Below are 14,961 nucleotides of genomic sequence, written 5' to 3' on the forward strand. Positions count from 1 at the left end.
ACTCCAAGGCAATAGTACAATCCACGGACTGACAATAGCACAAGCATTGACTGACAAAGGTAAAATACGTTTTCAACATTTGTAAAATATGTGACATTTCAGAAGCCAGCAGAAACACTACATCAAAGCTTCACTACATTAGTGTTAAGGTAATTATTTAAAATAGCATCGTGGTTTCATCTCCATCCACCCTGCCCCCCAGCAAGAAACATCTTAAGAACTATTCAGTTTCTCATGCTTCAAGGATTTCTGCATAGTTCATGGAAATTTAAAACAAGTCTGAGGACTTTGCTTTACATATATAGTTTTAATAAAGTTTTAGGTTCTTTCCCTGCCATTTATACTGCAGTTTCCTAAATGTGATTCCAGTAAATCCACCTGTACATTTGGCTGTACAGCAGCCCAGAGTGCACCACACTACTAGGTCTTCAGCCGATTCTGAAAACCCCAAGGTCAGAGAAAAGGATAGAAACCAAACCAAGAAATCCCTTTAGACACAATCCACGTAGAAGTTTCGGCAATTCATTCACATGTTCATCAAAAGAGGCCATCAGAGCTTGGATACTTGCATTTGATTATTTTAATAAAACATAAAAAGGAGTTTTGTGTCAGGATCTTGATGATTAACAGTAACTGCCAAAAATTTGTTTGTTTGAAAGAACTCTAAAATCCCCAGAAGAACACATTGCAAGAGTTCAACAGCTTTGGATCCCTTTGTTCTTCAGCAAAGGAGAAAAATCAAATGCCTGAAATAGGTGCAGGAAGATGTGAAACTACAAACTCAGTCTGACCACATTAGCAAGCCAGGGAGGGTGGGAGACTCTCAATGACCGTCAAGAACACCCTCAAGGAAAAATACCCTGAATGAAGAGTATAAACACACAGAGCAAAGCCTTGGCCTTCCCATTTGACTTTTTATTTATTCATCAGTGGTGCCACCTAGGTTAATTCAGTGCACTTTAGAAGTGATTTAAAATGAGTATTTTGATGTGGACAGAGCAAGCTTAATTGAGACCTATCACTGTTAAATGGATCACATCGTGTGAACATCAAACAGGATTCTCTAAGTGGAACAACAACAGGAAGAGGCTCATTTTCATTTAAATTGTACAAGGAAGCACATTTAGATATAGAGAGCTCGAAAGCATTCAAAGATAAACCCTGCAGTTATTTCATTTTTCAGAGAGGGCAGGTAAAGTCACAGAAAGGAAGTTAAAATTTGCTAGATTTATGTTTAGAAGAGTCTGGAGTTTGGCTTTTGCTTTTATAGAGCAGAGACTGCACCTTGAAAGTTCAGAACAGTGAATATGGAAGGGCTGGGAGGAGCTATAGTGCAAGAGCACATGGGGGCCACTAAGCAATGCTTTGCTCACAATCACAAGCAGAATACCTTCCTACGCTGGTTCCTGTGTTTGACTGGGGCATGACTAAACTGGTTTAGTCACTGTTTTGAGGACTGCTGTAAAGCTCATCTAAGATAGCTTCTTGTGGGCTGGAATAGATCAATAGATCTTAAAAAAAACTGACAAAATGAGTAACCCGATGATAACTTACCAGGATCAAAATTGTCTCCAAATATTCTTTTAGCTGGAATCTTCAGGTTCATGGTGGGAAATTGCTTCTTTAGCTGAAAACAAAACACATACGATTGGAGTGTGCTTAAATATCAATAGAAACAATTACTTTTTCTTTTGTTTTTTGATGAACAGTTTGAACATCTGATTATTAGTAATTCTGCTCCTGTCATCTTCTTTACTCATACACTTGTAAGAAGAGCACAAACAAACAAACCCCAATCCGTACTCAGCTTGTTTGCACCACTCATACCCTTTTAAGTTCAAAGGCCATCACACTTTAGAAGGCTATGGATTATTGCAGCTAACTTCTGCAATATTGCTGAAAGGATTTTCCACTTGCCCCAGATTAAAACACACAGGTTAGAATTTCAATGTTGGTTTTATTCTCCTCTTTACTTCCTTCCTCAAGTCTCTGTCTCTCTCAGGTTTGGGGTTTTTTTCTTCCTTGCTTGCATAGAGGTGTATGCATGAGGCTTAAGATGGGCTAGGGGTATAGGCCTCTGGATTTTGCCCAAATAACTTTAAGAAAGTTCTAGAAAACACGAGTTGTCTACCCCTAAGCCAAAACTGTAAATAGATGAACAGCCTGTTTTACAATGATGCATTTGATAATTTGATTATATTCTACACTTGGTAAGCTGACCAGAAGATTGTGTACAACAGCACTGAATTTATAAAAAAAAAACCCTGACATTTGCCAAGCCTTGATTACATTTGCTTTATCTTCAAGAGCTCAGAGGAGCAATCTTACCCTCATTCTCTTTAAGGGAGTAGTTTAATAGAGTAGCTAGCAATTCTCCTCTCCTTAGAAACATCAGTATCTCCTCCAGTTAGCAGCACAAGTTCTCCTTGGTGTACTATAGGAATTATACAGAACAGGAATGGGACTCAGTGTCCTCCTGGTTATGCTTCTCCAGGACCTTCACCCCTACACACGTTAGAAAGACCAGTGCTGAACAAGCTTCTGCAGATCAACACTAATCTGAAGGGCAAGAGAATGTGGCAAAGGGAACAGGATCACCAACACTCACCCTACAGGTATAGAAATTGAGATACTTTGTTTTCACATCCCTTGCAAAAGATGCAGGCAATGCATACCACCATGCATCCAGGCTGACTTCAGCTCAGACCTGGTAAGACAACTCCAAGCTCACTGCCTATATTTATATACCACTGCCACATACAAATCCATGTACAGTGAAGCAGAAGAGAGAAAAGGCTGGCTACTTCCCATAGGAGCAACAGAATGGAAAAGGCGGTACAGATAAGCAGCTAGTAATCTTTTCCTGGAGAAATCATTTCTCCTTTTGTTGAAGCGAAAGGTGTGGCCTCTACATATGAAAAACTGGAGACAACTAGGGACACAGGACACATCATGGACAACACATTTGAGCAAGTCATTGCCCTACTTGCCCACTATGTAAGACGAGCAAAATCCCCTTATAGCAATGAACCCAATAAACCCATACTTATTTGATGGACAGTCCCTATTTCACTGGGGCCACTGCCACAAAATTTGACTATTGTAACTATTTCTACTGCAGATAGGAACAGTTTAAATTAAAAAAACAAGGATCTGTTCACTGCTTTCAGTACTTCAAAGTAAACCACTTATTTAATAGATTCATTTATCTTGATGGTTTAAATTTTGCAGTGCTTTTTACCATCACGAACAAACGTCCATTTCAGATGTTCTGACAAACTAAATTTGGAGGTTTCTCTCATTACACTATGATCCCAAGCAACAAAAAAAAAACCAAACAAAACAAATAAGTGGATTTTGAGTTTGAAATTCAAACAAAACAAAGTTTAAAAAACCCACCCTGTCATTTTCTTTCAACAGGCTCCTATAGTTATTGAATGTTGACTCCAACTGTTCAAAAGGGAATTAACTCAAAGCATAACACTGCAAACAAATGTTACTATATGCTATTCTGGCATGATTTCATAGCTTGCCTTTTGCTTACCGTATTATACAGTTTATCAAACTCTGCATATCGTCTGAGGACAAACCACTCATTTCTGCCAACTGACACCAACACTTTGTAAACCTGTAGTAACAAAGATAAAGTTATTGGCAACAACAAAGTTGAACAAAACCCACCAGGTTCAGTCCTGTGGTGGAAACAAGGGAAGGTCATTAAATGTAATGTGTAAGCATACTTGTTGAGCCATGTGTTTCTTATAGCTAAGCCACACAGACAGCAACACAAAAGATTAGAACAACTGAAAGAGTCTGGGATTTTACAGATTTATTTTTATTACACCACGTAAGCAAAAACTAACACCAAAGCTAATGTAATGGAGTTTCATAAATTAGCTCATACTCAACAAAAGCACCTGGCCATCAGATAGCAGTCCATAAAGATTTGCTAGGAAATTTGTTAACAGTCTGATAATTCATAACAAAGACTAATATTAAAGGAAGTAAAGCATTTAAACACTGAAGATTGCCTTCACCAAAACAAAGAGAAAGCACATATGGAAGGCAGTTATAAAGGTAACTGTTCCTTGCAACATCTTGAATATGTATTAACAGTCAGGATCCTGGCAGATGACACAATTGTTCAAGGAGGGGAAAACGCTGCTGTGGCTGAAATCCAGCACAGGTCAGATCATACCACACACAGCATTGGGATCAAAGGAGGAATTGCTGGAATCTGCTGCACAGCCTGGCCAATCCAATCTTATCACAGCAGAGGACTTCATTTTGTCAGTTGACTCCAGGTTGTCAGTCCCTAGCTTCATAAATCCGGTTGATAGCTGAGTGTCCAGCAGGTTGCTCCTGTGTCTTACGCAAGTTGACCTCCCTTTTCCACCTTCCTGTACTTACAGAAAGAACCTGGCTATCCCTCCTGGGAAGAGGATGGACACAGCCACAAAGTAAGTGCAGAAAGCTGCTAATTCCTGATGCAGATAATATGACCAATATCCTGGTCTCCCTTCTGTCCTGCAACAGCAGCTTACCTCTCTCTTTTTAACTTCCAGTGGAAGTGGCAACCACCACTGTCAGTTCCTTAGCCTGAGATTTGCATTCATGCTGTGTTAACTGCTCAAATAAGCTGTTCTCAGTCTTCCCTGGAGAACAGAGGGGGCTAAACAGAGGCATCCAGTAGAACAGTGATAAGACTTCTCTTCAAAAACTAGCTTCCCCTTCCACTGCTCAACAAGCATTAGCATAAAACATAGCTACATACCTTCTAGAGCCTCCCTAGACTGGAAAGAGTAAAAGCTTCCACTGCAAAGACTTAAGTACTGTCCTTCTTAACTAGATGCCTAGTTCAGCTATCTAGACAGCAATCAAGTCCTGCAAATAATGTTCAAACACCAACATATTCACTCCCAATGACTTCATGGCAGACCAATGCAAACCAGCTTAAGAAGCAGTTCATGGACTTCTTAAATTAGCAGGACAAAATGCATAGATTTCAAAGTGCACAGGCAAGTATAACTTTAACTTGGGATATAAAATGATGATCCACCTCCTTGGCAACATCAAAACAGTTCTGTTCTCAGAACAGCTAGCTGTAGAACAGCTGTAGGACAACAACACAGAGCATAAAAGAAACATGAGGTCATCCAGTTCACACCATCACCAAATCTCTTGCATACCCAACAAAGGAGAATCTGTAAGTTCAACAGTTAGGGAAGCACTAAATGGTAAGAACACATATGATACCTACAAAGAATATGGTAAAACCCCAAAATGTAATATCTCTGGGCTGTATTATTACTCTCAGTTCCACCTATGTAATGACTGAGAGATGTGCAATGCTGGTTTCCAGAAAGGCAGCCAGGAAGGATCTAGCCTTACTTAAGTAATAATGCTTTTACATCTGATTACTTCTAAATCAAAACTAGTCTGAGAAAACTCCTAAAACACAGATAAGACACATGCACACCTTATAACATGTGGATAAATAACACAAAGCTTTGAGAAAGGGAAAAGGAAGAAAACAAGACAGAATTTCTGAAAACACCACAACCACAATCATCTCCATTAAACTACCTTCCCAGATATAGACAGGAGAGGGTCCAGCTATTTCTGGATCTGACTGATCTCTTCACAAAAGAAGTCACTGAAATCAAAAGGATTCAACTCTGCTTAGGTAGCTCACGTTTCTGGATTAAACATTCAGCTTGTATAGAACAAAGATAAGAAAAAAGGCAGGCTGTTTTTTAATTTCAAGAGGGCAGGCATGAGAAAGTAAGGGAACCATTAAAGTATCAACAATAACAAAAAAAAAACACACTACCAAAAAAAACCAACCCAACTCCACAATTTCCGTAAGACTGGGGATTAGTGTTATACATTACAGGTCTGAGACAGTTCCCAGATTTAATCAGACAACAGCACCCTTGAAAGAGATTTGTTAATAAGCCTGCATATGATGGGAGTGAAGGGAAATGAGAACAGGTCAGAAGAGAAAATTAAGCCTCAGAGATCAAACAGCACAGTGATAAAAGCAAGAAATACAAAACAATGCTATTTGGCAAGACTGACAAAAGACTGACCCACTATGCAGCAAGAGCAGTACAACAATTAATATGCTCAGACATGGTCCAAATCAGACAAGAATTTTGGTCTTTTTATGAGGAAAGTGAATGTTGAATCTTCAGAAAAATGCAGGACAGTGAACTAGAGTGGATACACACAGGGGCTAGTTACTACAAATCAAGTGGAAGCAAAAAGAAGCAGAACACCCAAAACCTTCAAACACGAAATGACTTCTCAAGAAAAAAAACCCAACTGGTAGTAAATACATAAAAAGTCTGCATTATTTAAGAAAAACAAATAAAATCTTCAATAAAAGATTATGAAAAGGCTCAGGAGCAGTGAAGAGTTCACTTCCAAAGACAAAACTGAGAAGCTTGACTTATTTCTCTCCCACATCCCTCCCTCGTCAAAAGCAGTACTGATGGGCACCAGCCACAACAGAAGAGACACAGTAGAATCACTGACAGGCACATGCTGGAATTCAGAGTTCCTACCATGAAATTTAGTATGACCCTCACTTCTGTTATCAAATCCTAGAATTTATGTGATAATACTCAAAAGCATGGCTGTGAAAAGCAGTTCTAGTCAAGCTGCTAATTATACCCTGATGTAAAAAGCAGAAGGTAGCAAGACAAAGCGTACCTCACCACACAGTGCAAGCTGGGTTCAATTCTGTTTTCCAACCCTCAACTCTCCATTCATCATGTTTCCTACTCTTGCTTGTAGCAAGAAAGTACACCCAAAGAACGTGCCTTTAAGCTTCTAAAGTTGTCACACAGATCTCTAGGTAAAATGACCTCGAAATCACAACACTAGTATGTACCAAAAATGTACCACAATGGCAGATTTTAACAGCAGAAGTGCCAAAACTGAGGCAGGCAATACAGCAAACCTGTTTTGCTCAAGTTTAGACTTCCATGGCATTTTTCCTGCTTGAGTTTCACCTGCATACAAAAAACAGCTCCAAAGCTCTTTTGCTTGCTCCCTTTACCAGCAAACTCCTTCCCCAAATTACATCTTGTAAAATCAAACAGCATTACTCTTCTCTGAAGAACAGAGGTGAAAAGGAAGGGCAGATATACATCTAAAACTAAATCTCTGGCGTGTTGCATTCTTCAGACAGCAGCTCAGTGTAAGGGTGTTTGCATTCCACATCTGAAGAGTGACTAATTCACTCAAAAAAGAAGAAGAAAAAAAGAAAGCTTAGAGGAAGTTGCACAAGAGCAATGAAACAGTTTGATCTTTTTAAAGGAAGTACTGATGCTGTATTTATATCCCACCATAAATATAAGCAAAACAGAAATCCATGCCACAGTACCTTATTTTTCAGCATGCAATGCAAAGTTTCCCCACAGAATGGGAAGACTTTACTTCCAGAAAGCGAGTAATTTTGGGAGGCAAAAAAAAGGAAGAGGGAGGGGAATGACAAAGAGTGGAAATGAGAATAGGACAGGAAAAAACCTACAATCAGAAAACAGGAAGGAAGGCAGGAAAAAAAAAAGCGCCTTTCAAAAATTCAGTTTTTGGGTTTTTTTTTGAGGTTTTTTGTTTTTTTATTTTGTTTTTTTTTTTTTTACACACACAAAAGTATAATAGAGTATCTGTGAAAAAAATGGCCATTAAAGCAACAACAAACCAAACACCAACAAAATAAAGAAACCAACCCAAAGCACATGAAAAATCACACAGGATACCAAATTTTAATCTGCTTTGGTACCAAAATGCTATCCCTGCAGCTGGGCGCTTATATACGAGAAACTGCTGCCGCTTGGGGGTAAAACCATCAGAAGTTTGTAAAGCCAAATTATTTTGCAGAAGGCAACACTGTAAAACATTCACAACTTGTCACACTGGACTACAGCAAAAAAATAAAGCAACTCACAAAAGCAAGTAAACAGATTTCCACAAACTGCATTCACCTACAGTGCTTCCACACTTTCATACTTACAGTAAATCTTTTTTTCTTCTCCCTGTGTTCATCAGAGCTTGGAATACTAACACTTGGGCAGCTTTCTTTGTGATCCATTGTATATGCTCTTCTGATGAATGTTACAGGACCCTGCTTCAGGTGTTGTAATCAGAAGGTATCTTCAACGGTATTGATCCAAGATACACAGCTTTTCTTGAGAAAATGTGAATTCCATCATGGAATCTTAAAGTGAAAACAAAACGAAAGTTAAATACAGGAACACTTAACTCACAGTGCTAAAAACTGCATGACAAGAACTTTTCCTGGCAGGAAATGCACTTTAATATGCACATATACAGTCATAATCATCATTAATTTGCAAACAGTTTCATGCTTGTGGTCCTTCATTGTTCCACTGAAATAATTCACATTCTCTGCAGATAGAAGTGAATCCTTCCCCCCACCCCCCAAAAAAACCAACAACAAAACAACCAAAAAACAAAAACAAAATCATATCACTGAGTTGTGCAGACATACTAGAAACTGATTTGGGCCTACTACAGACAACACTCTGAAGGAACAAAGAACGAACACAAAACCAATTAAAGGTGACAACCTGGTATCAGACCTCTGAGAAGAGTCACGAACACAGACATTCAGAACATTTTATTTCAAAAACAAAGGTTTTCAACTGCAGAAGCCTGTACCAGGGGGCATTTCAGATGTGTCAGAACATGGCAGGTGTATTTAATTATCACACCAGAGATGAAAGACAATATGAGAAAATACCACTTTTTCATATGAATTTTAGAGAGGGACACAGTAGTATCATGTGTCTGTCTGAGTATTTACTTGCTCTGCCCTCTCTTCCCCCATACTAGCCATACGCTAGGTTTGGCAGAACAGTAAGGTCATCCATTCCCTTCAGCAGAAGTTAAAGTTCACTTCCTTGCAGAACTTGAAAAAGGCACAAGTGAGAAGCTAAAGCCACCTAAAAGGCAGAGAACTCAGTATTGACTAGATGCCCCTTCACTCACTGAGCTACACACCTGCCTTGAGCACTACCAAATTGTTTACTGGACCCCAGTGCAAACAACAGGAACTTCAGCACTGCCTAAGAGCAGCCAAAGCTAATATACTACATAGCTGCAACCCTCTGTTCAGACATGCGTGGCCATCTGAAATGTTTCAGTGAGTGCAGCCCAGCTTTTGAAACACTTCTGGGTCTGACTAAGTTACAAACATGAAAAAAGTTTTTAGAAAGAGAAGACCTCAGTTCTCCTCAAAACACGCAGAGGAAAGGAGTGCCCAGATCAACATTTAACTCCCTATTTTCTTAAAACAGGGAAGTATAAAACTGAACGGTATATTTCATATCATAAATTTCCAAAAAGCACAGACTAATCCAACGTAATTCTGCTGTTAGAGAGACACCCATATTTATGTTGGCACGAAGGCCAAAGCCCCTGGAATACAGTGAAAAGATTTGTTCTTGATACCCAACTAGTCTTGGTCAGTCAACTGACTATTTTTCCTCTCAGATCGTGTCTCTGGCTCAACCTTCATGCTGTTATTCCTTGTGTAACCATAAAAATTCAGTAATTTTCAAAAATCTGGTGACCTTAAATAAAACAGTGTTTGAAATCACTGTAATCACAGGTAAATACTAGATCATCCATACTGCACCATGTTCAGAGAATTATTTTTAGTTACATCTGCATTTACTTCAATTTGATTGTTCCCTACTTCACTGATTAGGTAACTATAAGGTTGAACAGGGTTAAACTCTCCACTCCCATGCCTTTACTTGATTGTAACATAGCTCAAAGCCAGTTAAGTTCCAAACCTTAAGTTCCAAATTGGTTTCTCTTTTCTTTCGGCAAATGATGGTTAAAGCTTTATCATAACAAGGCACACTTCCCATTTTCCACATTTTTATATTGGCATGGGGTTAAGACCCACTCTCACACACTCAAATTAAGATCTAAAGGTTAACTGTGATCTCCTCCATCATATGAGGTCCTCTAAGACAATAACTAAGCACCACTTTTGTAAGTGTTTCTGTAAGCTCAGACTACTAAGCACTTATGTCAACCTTTAGCCATTTGGGGTCCAGCACCAGCAACTGAGCACAAGTCCCTGTGTTTTATCTGTCTTCCAGCTCATCACAGAAAAACAAGTAAAGCTCTGAAACAGATTAGGTGTTCCCTGAGTAGTATCACTAACTGTCTTTCTCCTCTTGTAAAGTGACATTCATGACAAAGGCTCCTAATATGCTTGCACTCATTCTCACAATACAGGCTGTACCTCATTTTTTATTCTTAGGGTCCTACTTTTAAAAACCAGTACAGGAATAGTATGAATTAAATGATGTAGTCCACAGAATATCCCTTAGAAGACTAAGCTTTAATCCAGATCTGAAGTTGAAAGATCTACAGAAAACAAAGGGAGGAAGTGTCACTCAGATTAATTCAGGAAGAGTTTATTCATCTTACAGGGGAGAAGAACAACAATAAATCAGCCAAGACGCTGAAACTGCAACATTCACATTTCTTTTTTTAAGCTGCCTCAAAGATCACTGGCTGTGGTATTTTCTTTCCTCAAGGCATCTCCTTTGAGTTGTGCTTGCATCACCAACACTATGCTAACCCAACAAACATGGAAGAAATATATTTCCAGTTTTCCACTAAACTCCAGGACATCATACCTTTCTTTCAATTTCTATTTGCCACGAGCATATCAGCTCTTGAGAGCTTCTTATATCTTCTGAACTGTACGTCTGACTGTAGAAATGGGGATAGATTTGCCTTAGTCTTTATTGTGCTCTAATTTATGAGCAATGGTTTACTGTGTGAAGTAATAACAGACAGCAAACAGTAAGAACGTATTTTCAGCCACAGCATCAAAAGCACAAACTGAGTGTCTTGAGGGTTGCCAGACAGGAGTGAATTAAACTGACACCTGTCAGCTGAGAAATCTCTGCCTCTGGTTATAAGCTTTTGCTCTAACTAAAACCAATTAGCCCTTGGCTTCAACTTTGGTAACAGGCAGACAGGAGAAGGAATTTTAGAAAACAGGTAGCAAAATAAATCCCCTTAAATCATACTTGGGCACTAGTGAAAGAGCATGAAGATAAGGTAACACAGAGATCAGTGCTGCTCAGAAACAGCTATAACTTTTAAGTTAACTGCAGTACCTAGGCCTGGAACAGGGGAAAGCACAAACAATTGCTTTAGAGGAGAACAAAAGTTACACATTCTCCTGGAACAGTTTCAAGCCTGTCAACAGCTACACTGTCCATTCTCTCCATGGCGGCTGTCAAAAAGCAAGCTGTATTTTCACTGTTTCCTGCAGGAAGCCACAGCAATGTCAAATTTCAGGCTGACCCTTGCCTCTGTTGAAGTAAGAGCACGGCAATAACAGAACCCTGACACTGCGAGACCTTATACAGATCTACTATATCCACAAATGAATAATTTTCTGAATGCCCGAAGGCAAAATATTTTGTGCAACTCTGCAACAGCTACATGCAACAGGCAGACATTGTGTAGTTTAGGGATAGGTGGCAATCTCCTTTCAGTCCTTTCTACATAAACTAGGCTAAAACTGCATTAGAAAAGGTTTCTTAAGTTTAAACAGGTTGTTTTATTCTGTACTGAAATTTTCTCTTCTTTTTTAAATTGTAATGGCCTGAAGATTATGCAGTTGTATAAAAAAAGACCCTTGCTCTGGGTGCTTACGCATCAATCTCTGCCAAGAATGCTCAAAACTAGATCAGGAAGCTGTGTTCTCAGCAGCTGCCTCTCCAGCTGTAGCCAAATTGCCTTAAATACCTCAGAGGCCAGTGCTAATCAGCTATCATACTCATTCTGACTCTGAGTAACACAAGGGAAGCAGAGACAAGAACAGTCAAAAACTCAAAACAACAGTCTCCCTGCAACCATGCCTGGAAGAATCACCAGGACCCATACACACCCACTGCAACAGAACAGGCATTTCCCTATACACTGATCATCTGCATTGAAAGACTTACTCTAGGACTGAGTCACTAGTATAACCAGCTGCTAAAAATCCCACCTGAACATGATTCCAATTACAGAAGAAACCTGCATATAAAGAAACAGAAAGCAAGATACAGGAGACCATCCTACTGTTCTCTCAAAACATTATTTCCTCTTACTTTAGAGAAAGTATCATCTTTGGCATACTTTTCATCATTTCCTCAGTCTTCTCCACAAATATCCTGATAATGACTCAACACATCACTTGGACATTACACAATCTTTGAGAAAGCCCAGAAAAGCAACTTTTTCTCAACCTCTGGATGGTGAAATAGAGTATCCCACTCTCTTGTTACCAGACAAGCATCTGATATACAGAAAATAGCAGACAAAATATTCAGAATCCAACACAACAGAAACACTTAATTAGGAGAGCCAGGGACTAATCTGTAAAGAGAGATGAGTGGCCAGAAGCTGTTGAATAACTAGGTTCTGAAGAACACAGGTTTCGCACAGGCCACATACTTATGACACTTAATACAAGAACACTAAACACCATCACAGACCTCTAAAAATAGTCCATCTTAAGAAAAACCAAAATGCTCTGGCCAATCTTTGGCTTATCTCCACACTCCCTTTTAACTATAGTTTGAGGAGAATTGAGAATTCAGCCACTGGCTCCCTGTTTACACACCCACCCACTACCTTGCATTTTTAAAAATCTCTGGACCACTCTGGAAAGCAAACCACTACTGTGCAGCAGTGTGGGCAAAGTCCTAGCCCACTGATTCTTTCTGCTTGTAGAAAATGACAGCAGGTAAAGTGAAGACTCAATCAAGTGAAAGAGATGAGTAACTTTTTTTTTTTTTTCTTTCTGTCTCTATCAAACTTACTTTGGAGAATTCATGCAAACATTTCCTTCCCACGATTCTCCTGCACCCGAGAGAATCCCTTCTGCCCCACCTCCCAAAATAAGCTCCAGTAAATTACCCTAACTGGCACATAACAAGATTTGTGGCTTGGATGGGCTCTATTTGCATTCATGTTTATTACATGACAGAACAGAGGTTCTTTGCTGTGGTAAGCAAACCCCCAAGTAATAAAATGGGTCTAAAGAACAAATACTGCCAATAGAAGGCAGCTGTCTTTCAATCCTGAACACAGGCCCATCATAATTTCGTCTTTAGCCTTTGTCCATAGTTATCAGGAAAGGTTACTATGTGACTCAGACAGTATGACTTACACAAACAGTGTAGCACACGGAGGAAAACAAGTTTTCATTAAACTTGCTACCTGCACATTTCCTGGCATGCTTCCTCAGCCCTCCTACACACCAGGTCCAATTACATTCAAATTTAGATGCGTTAAGGATGCAGAGATGAAAAGCACTGTGAATGAGAGAGGTCTTACAAACAGCTGATACTAGCCACCTGCAGCATGGTCAGCTCTACATAAGAGGGCAGTCAGACTTCAGTAAACACAAAGCAAACAATTCCAGCCTCGTTTTGTCCTTTGGTGAAAACTAAATGAGAGAACGCCAAATTTAATTTACACATATACTTCCTTTTTTTTTTACATGACCTTCAACAACAGCCACCAACTATCCTCCCTGTGTCCAACTAAATAAAGGAGTGCTCTGATATATTTAAGACTGATGTTACTCTAATGCATCAAACATAGACAAAGTTACTGGATTTTGTGTACTATAACTGGCAAAGGGTAAAATCTGTACAAGAGGGTATTTCTGGATTTTAAAATAATGAAGTATGTAAATCCAAGCCATAGTTCACAATCCAGAAAACACACTTCTGAAGTCTGTGCTTTACAGAATTCACACTGCCTAGAACCACAAAGCTGCTGGATAATGAAAAGGCAACAACTTAAATGCTGAAATATAAAAGGCAAGTAAGAGAACCTTTAGCAATATCCAAATTGCATGCTCAGTTCACTGCCACTCGATTCTCCCATTACAGCAATGCAACCACAGCTAGTATTTCATGCCCATTCTTTAAGGACAATTTACAAACTCCTGCAGGTAAGAGCATACATTGACCTCCCACCGACTTCGGTGCTGCACAGAGAGTAAGAAGGTGTTTCAATTCTGTAAGGATTCAGAGCACAGTTGTTTATGCATGTAGAACAGAATTTGGTGCAATAAGGTCAGATGTGGCGAGGCTCTAATTTACAATCAAAGGTGGGAATCAAGGTTGGAAAGCAATTGTACCACAATTCGTCACCATCACATAACCACTACTGCCTACTTTTTCAGCTTTCAAGTTGTCAAGGGGATTAAAACAACCAGCAATTCTCACTGACATGTGCAAGTTGAGCACGCTTTATTTCTGACCTAAACTAGTACATCAAAATACCTTTTAGGAAAATAGGTCAGTTTTCTAGCTTTATTAGAAATACCATAGACGGAGACTGCCTTGACAACATTAACAGTGAACTTTCCAAAATGCTTTCCAAGAGCTAACAACACTTTTTCCTGAAACCTAAAGAATCTTAATACCTTCAGAAAAAACACTCCTCCATACACATCTTCCTTTTTTATCGTTAAAGACTGATGTGCACATGAAGACTCAGACAAAATATAAACATAAAAAAATCAGAACTGTATTTAGACACCCACACTGAAACACCACCAATATTTAAAGAACACAAAACAAGAGTAACAACAGCCTTTAAGAATACAGAACCATTCTGCACGAGTCTATAAACAGAATTTGGGACTATGTTTGAAAAGAGTTATATATATAACAAACCCAACTTAGCTACAAGAGTACTGCAGCAAGTGATTTTCACAGGAACCTTCAGTGCCAAGTAACTGGAAGAACCATAACGGCATTCAAGTGACCTTACTGTCTTGAAACTAAATGCACTGCCAGTACAAAAACGTTATCTTAAGTTTAAAGGGGATTAAGAAATGAAGGTTCCATACTGCAAAATTACTGCACATCCAGAAGCAGGGCAGTT

The 14,961-nt window shown here is 39.2% G+C and overlaps 1 protein-coding gene across 3 annotated transcripts in view; it reads right to left on the bottom strand.

The window, feature by feature from the left end:
* Positions 1-14,961, bottom strand: part of SGK3 (serum/glucocorticoid regulated kinase family member 3) — a 60,722-nt gene that overhangs the window by 20,856 nt on the left and 24,905 nt on the right. For all 3 annotated transcript variants that reach the window (XM_034062679.1, XM_031050525.2, XM_005150784.4), the window contains exons 2-4: positions 8,024-8,227; positions 3,545-3,628; positions 1,555-1,627 (exon numbers count right to left, since the gene is read on the bottom strand). In XM_034062679.1, coding sequence (XP_033918570.1) covers positions 1,555-1,627; positions 3,545-3,628; positions 8,024-8,101 — 235 coding nt within the window. In that variant the 5' untranslated portion in view covers positions 8,102-8,227. The remainder of the gene's footprint in view (positions 1-1,554; positions 1,628-3,544; positions 3,629-8,023; positions 8,228-14,961) is intronic.

Source organism: Melopsittacus undulatus, chromosome 1, assembly GCF_012275295.1.
Source record: "Melopsittacus undulatus isolate bMelUnd1 chromosome 1, bMelUnd1.mat.Z, whole genome shotgun sequence".
Classification (NCBI taxonomy): Eukaryota; Metazoa; Chordata; class Aves; order Psittaciformes; family Psittaculidae; genus Melopsittacus; species Melopsittacus undulatus.